General features: G+C 42.9%; 1 protein-coding gene across 1 annotated transcript; it reads left to right on the forward strand.

Annotated features, from left to right (window-relative positions):
• The first annotated feature begins 1,093 nt into the window (after positions 1-1,093).
• slitrk2 (SLIT and NTRK-like family, member 2) lies at positions 1,094-5,531 on the forward strand. The gene has a single exon (XM_014027641.1). The coding sequence runs from the start codon at positions 1,859-1,861 to the stop codon at positions 4,679-4,681; it is 2,823 nt and encodes a 940-aa protein (XP_013883095.1). The 5' UTR covers positions 1,094-1,858; the 3' UTR covers positions 4,682-5,531.
• Positions 5,532-6,338: the final 807 nt, after the last annotated feature.

The following is a 6,338-nucleotide window of genomic DNA, read 5'->3' on the forward strand; positions in this document are numbered from 1 at the left end:
GTATTATATAATACCTTTTCCCTGTGCCGTTCCACATTATTACAAATAACTTAATTTCTGGACATTTATGGTTTGATTTCTTTGTATGTATGGATCACTTGGGTTGTTACCAACATCTGGTGAAAATTTCATGTCATTAGCACCTCTAGTAATACATTTACTGAGAAAAATGGTGAAGTGTTCAATGCTTATTTTACCCGCTGTATATCAGCTGTAGCAGCATCATATGAATTCTGGTATTTTACACATAGTCCACCAGGAGGCGCCAACACAAAGGTCAGAGACTTTACATGAGATTTGGGCCATCTTGTGGGTTAAAAGCAGATTACTTCCTACTCGCGAGTGCCCCCTCTGGTGGGGAAATGTTTTTTCAGGGATAGAAACTTTTTCAGAACACCGGTAGATGGCAGCCATTACAAACGAACGTGTTTGTATTTGTTCGAGGAGCGGCCCGGTCACACACTAATGTCATTAGTTCGTTATCATTACTAAGGTGTAGGAATATTTTTTCTTTTATTTACATCACGTCGCCTGCTTGGGTCTGTTATCTCACTCTGAAGCAAGAAGCAGTGTCAGAGGTGAGCTCGTTTCAAATGCTTTTTACAACGCGGTCTCATTTCCGGACTMAGGCATTTTGTRWATGAAGCCGATATTTCAGTTAAAATACATAAGTAAAAATATTTATCCGAATATAATACTACCCCCCAACTTTATGGATAATTTTATGGATTTAATTTTATGTATTATACTTGAATAAATACGGTAGATGTATGTGTACATCAGTTACTTTCTGGATGTTTAATTAAAATATGTCCAGTGGTTCATAAAAATTTTTGCTGACAAATATGAACATGCAGAGACAAAAACATGATATCCCACCTCTTGGTGGCTGACGATTAATAGATCTGAAAAAAAAGTCATCTTTCTTCAGAACCTCAGCACACGTGTGTTGGCGCGTGCGTGTTCATGTTGACAGTGTCGGTGACGTAAGGGCCCCCAGGCTCCTCTCTCTCTCTCTCTCTCTCTCTCTCTCTCTCTCTCTCTCTCTCTCTCTCTCTCTCTCTCTCTCTGTCTGTCACACACACACACACACACTCTTCGGCAGTTGGGTGCAGCAGCAACAGACGCTCGATGCTCCTCTCGATGTGCAGAGAGGAGCAGGAGGATCGGATGAGCTCTGGGGATGAATGGCTCCTCTCTCTCCTTCTCTCTCTTTGGGAAGGTTTGCTTCTTTTTCTTTTCTTGCTTTCCTTTGGACTAGGGTTTTTCTCGCACCTGAGCTTTGGAGGCTGTAAGGAAAGGAAGCTTTTCATCACTGATGCACCTTTGTCTGGATTTTAAAAAGTGAATTAGCTGGGTTTTATCATTATTACTCTTTTTATTATCTGTGACATTATTTTTCCTCCTGGATCTAACCGACGTGGCGTGTTTTCCTGTGTGGATCAGCTGAGTGGGAGGGTTCGACAGTCAGTGTCGCCCACTGAATATTTGTCCGCAGCTGACAGTGCTTGATCTGGGAGAAAATGTTGAATAAAACGAGCTGAGCTGTAAAGGGAGAGAGCGAGGGAGAAGGTGCTGCAGCACCAGTTCTCCTCTGAAAATGTGCCAAGTCTACCAGCTCCACAGGATTTAATTATTTTTTTGCCTTTTTTCCCTTCATTTTCTTCACAGGGACTAATATTAGTTTTCATTTATACATTTTTTGTTACATCTTTTGAATCCAAATTGAAGGTCAGTGGAGAGATTTGCGCCAATCTATGAGCTATGCTCTCATTTTAACACCAACATACTGGTGGTGTGCCTGTTCATCACTCTCCTCTGTGTGTGTGTGTGAGTGTAAATATGTGTGTGTGTGTTTATGTGTGTGTGCGCTTCTCCTTCCTCTATCTCCTCTCCTGTTCACRAGAACTCACTCCTTCCTTTTTTCCCCCCCTTTGAGGCTCAGGCTGCGAAGGTAAATGCTGGATCTATGTTTCAGCGCCCCTTTCTGGCTGTAAAAATGCTGACCGGCATCCTGTTTCTGAGCGTCCTAACGGTCACCAGCCTGTCACCACCTGAAAGGGAGAGCCGCAAAACCCCAGCTCTTAAAGACATCTGCAAGATGCGCTGTGCCTGCGAGGATCGTGAAAACATCCTCAACATAAACTGTGAGAACAAGGGATTCACCACGGTCAGTCAGTTCCAGGTGCCACTAAATAAAATTTCCCAGTTCTTTTTGAATGGAAATTTCCTGTCAAGGCTCAGCCCCAACGAGTTTATCAGTTATGGAAACGTCACCTCTTTGCATTTGGGGAATAATGGACTGCAGGAGATCCGAACTGGGGCTTTTAATGGACTCCATTTGCTGAAGCGGCTTCACTTGAACAACAACAACATGGAGGTGATTAAAGAGGACACATTTGCTGGACTGGAGAGTTTGGAGTATCTACAAGCAGACTATAACTATATCAGCACCATTGAGCCTGGTGCTTTTAGCAAGCTGAACAAGCTTAAAGTGCTGATTCTCAATGACAACCTGCTGCTAGCTTTGCCTCCCAATATTTTTCGTTTTGTGCTCCTCACCCACTTGGACTTACGTGGCAACCGACTCAAGATGCTACCTTTTGCTGGAGTACTGGAGCACATTGGTGGCATAATGGAGATCCAGCTGGAGGAAAACCCTTGGAACTGCACCTGTGACTTGATCCCCCTCAAATCCTGGCTGGACACCATCTCCGTGTTTGTGGGGGACATTGTGTGCGAAACACCGTTCAGACTGCACGGCAAAGACATTACTCAGCTCATAAAGCAGGACCTGTGTCCACGCAGAAATGCAGGAGAGCGTGCTCAGCCTGCTTCTGACTCCAGCTTCCAAGGAGCACCACACCCAACTTACCACGCCAGTGTCATCACCCCCACGCGCTCCCCAAAAGCTTCCCGGCCACCCAAAATGCGCTACAGGCCCACTCCTCGTATCTCAAAGGACAGACACGTGTTTGGACCCATAATGGTTTACCAAACCCGGTCCCCTGTTCCCATGCTCTGTCCCAGTGTATGTGTTTGCACATCCCAAAACCAAGACAGTGGACTGAACATCAATTGTCAGGAGCGGAAGCTACAGAACATCAGTGAACTGAATCCCAAGCCCTCTTACCCAAGGAAACTTCACCTAACAGGTAACTACCTACAAGTGATTTACAGAATAGATCTAATGGAGTACAGCTCCCTGGAGTTGCTTCATTTAGGAAACAACAGGATTGCAGTGATACAAGAAGGTTCTTTTGAGAATCTAACCAACCTTCGGCGGCTTTACCTGAATGGGAACTACATAGAGTCACTCTCTCAGTCTCTATTTGGAGGCCTGCAGTCCCTCCAGTATCTTTATCTGGAATACAACATTATTAAAGAGATTTTACCACAAACATTTAACTCTCTGCACAACCTTCAGCTACTTTTCCTCAACAACAACTTGTTGAGATCCCTCCCTGACAATGTTTTTGGGGGCACCATGCTCACTCGACTCAACCTGAGGAACAATCACTTCTCATACCTTCCGGTCCAGGGTGTTCTGGACCAGCTGTCAGCCTTCATACAGATTGACCTGCAGGAAAACCCTTGGGACTGCACCTGCAATATTGTGGCTCTGAAAAACTGGATGGAGCTGTCCAGCACCAGTGTGGTGGTTAATGAAATCACCTGCGACTCACCCTCAAAGCACGCAGGCAGGCTGCTGCGTTCTCTCCGCAATGAGGCCATATGTCCGGAGCCCAGTGAGCCACCCCCACCCTGGTATGCACCCTCAACAAAAGCCCCAACCCTAATGAGTCCCACCACTGAAGCTGCCACCCCATCTTCTCCTTCTGCCTTCTCTTCCTTTAGCTCAGTGATGCCTACAGAGTCCCATCTGATGACTCCAGAGCTGCATCCTGAAGTCCCCCTCTCTGTCTTGATTCTGGGCCTTCTTGTTGTTTTCATTTTGTCTGTGTGCTTTGGTGCAGGACTCTTCGTTTTTGTTTTGAAGCGGCGCAAAGGGGTGGAGCATGTCCCTACAAGCGCCAACAATTTAGATCTCAACTCTTTCCAAGTGCAGTATGGTTCGTACACTCCAGAACCGACCCAAAACAAAAGCTCCGAAAGCCACGTTTACAACTACATCCACCCACCCGTCAGCTCTATGTGCCAAAACCCCATCTACATGCAGAAGGACGGTGAACAAGTCACATTTTATCACAACCTAAAGGAGCTAAGCTTTGGGACACGAGACTCAAAGAAGGATGACGTCCTGACTTGCAACCCAGGGACGTACACCATCAGCACAGTGGATTTTATGGATAAATCACCAACTATATGCAGTCTAACTACCCCTGAGGCCCCAGAAATGCTGTATCAAAACTTAGGAGAGAGGCCCAACAAGGAGCTCCCAACAGCCGCAGGTGCTCCTCCATACACTTACAACTTTTGCACGCTGCCTAAGAGACCCTGCATTGTGCCCTCTTATGGGGCCACCACAGCCAGGCAGCATGTGGCCAAACAGGACAGGCTGAACAAAACTGTGCTTTACGGCACTCCACGGAAATACTATGGGCCAGAATACGTTTATAAAAACAACGAGCACCCATCACTGCTGCTCCCAGGGAAGCTAAAACCAGAACCAGACTACCTGGAGGTTCTGGAGAAACAGACTGCAATGAGCCAGCTRTAAGATAGCAACACAGTTCTACTCCTGGTTTTATTCTAATCACACAGTAACTGTCACAATAATCCTCACTATATATCTATTGTTTCTGTGTTTAATTCCACGAACTGTAGGTGAACCAAATCGTTTGATGGCCTGTTTTTTTCCTCTTCTCTCGATTTTTTTTCAAAGATGTATAAAAAAATATAAGAAGTATATTATTATGTAGTTCTATTTTTCCCTTCTAAAAAGTATAAATTTCTTCTTCTTTTTGTTTTGGAAATATAAAACTCATAAAGACTCTGATGACAGCAGGTATGTAATGAGCAGGGACTGTGTAAAATCACAGCTGTGTGCTTCTTGATGATGCTGTGTTTGATTATTCCTGTGAGGAAAATGAATAAAAGCAGTCCTTACTGTTTGTAGAAGAACTGCTACAGATTGATACTCCTGTATATATGCACCCTACAGTTAAATGGTGAGTGTTCAAATATAACGGAAAAAGCTTTTTTCAGTAGCCCAACAATGGCAAATCTTACTATTAATATCCAAAAAGTGCCTTTGCACTGATCTATTTTATTAACAATGCTCTGCAATTTTTTGAAGTGGTGTATTTTAATGAATCAAATCTTTATGTAAAATAGCAGATTTATTTGTCTGTTGAAAACAAAAAAGTAAAACATGAACTTGAGACCAGGTGTGAAATAATATCTATTCATTCTTGAAATGGAAAACTTTATTTTTTTCTTCTGCTTTGGTTATGAAATGTCTTGTTATGAAGTAAAATGTACAACTTCCAGAGAAAATATGCTGTAGAGGAGCAATACAGTGCGGCAAGACTGCACCATTAAATTTTCACGGAAGCACTTTGTCAAGATCCTGAGCTCCAGGTCATTTTTTGCGTCTATGCACAGTTTTTGATGGTGAGGTGCTGCGTTTTTGTCACTGTGTGCAAGTGTGTGTGTTTTCTTAAGAGGTTAAAGTAAAGTGTTTGCTTGCATCACTGATGAAATATGATAAACACTAATTGACATTTTAGATATTTTTCATTTTTCTCCTTCTGAGGGATAGATGCTGCTGATTCCTAGTTTGTTGGACCTGACACAATATTATTACACACCCCACTGAGCACCTACTAATTACACTCCTTGGATATATTTGTGAGCTGTGAAGTGATTATTGCCAGAAAAGCTACTGATTGGACTCTGAGTCAAACKAAATGCAGGAAAGGACATTCCTTTTTCTTCCTTTATATAAGCTTACATGGGGGGAGAATTGTTATTAGTACAGCAGTTAACATTAGTGACTGGTACCTTTAGTGGGGAAGCAGTGAATGGTAATGTGCCTGTGCAGAATACAGACGATAGTCTGCAGCAACACAAAAGACTGTCTGTTACACCCTTCCTCCTTTTTATTCAGAGGCCATGTGGATCAAGATGAAGAGAGAAAGGTGATATTTGTGTTATTTTTAATAGGTGTAAAAAAGGTTTAATCAATTTCTATATTAATTTCTGTCAACTATTATTAGTACCGTATCAGCTCTGGCATCAGTCATAGATCATAAAGTATGAAGAAAAGTTCAGATGACACTTTTCAAGTAAGATATTTACATTATATATTAATACATTGCTGCAAGAAAGAAAAAGAATTACTACTACTACTACTACTACTACTACTACTACTA

The sequence above is a fragment of the Austrofundulus limnaeus genome, unplaced genomic scaffold (genome assembly GCF_001266775.1).
Source record: "Austrofundulus limnaeus strain Quisiro unplaced genomic scaffold, Austrofundulus_limnaeus-1.0 Scaffold667, whole genome shotgun sequence".
NCBI classification, from domain to species: Eukaryota; Metazoa; Chordata; class Actinopteri; order Cyprinodontiformes; family Rivulidae; genus Austrofundulus; species Austrofundulus limnaeus.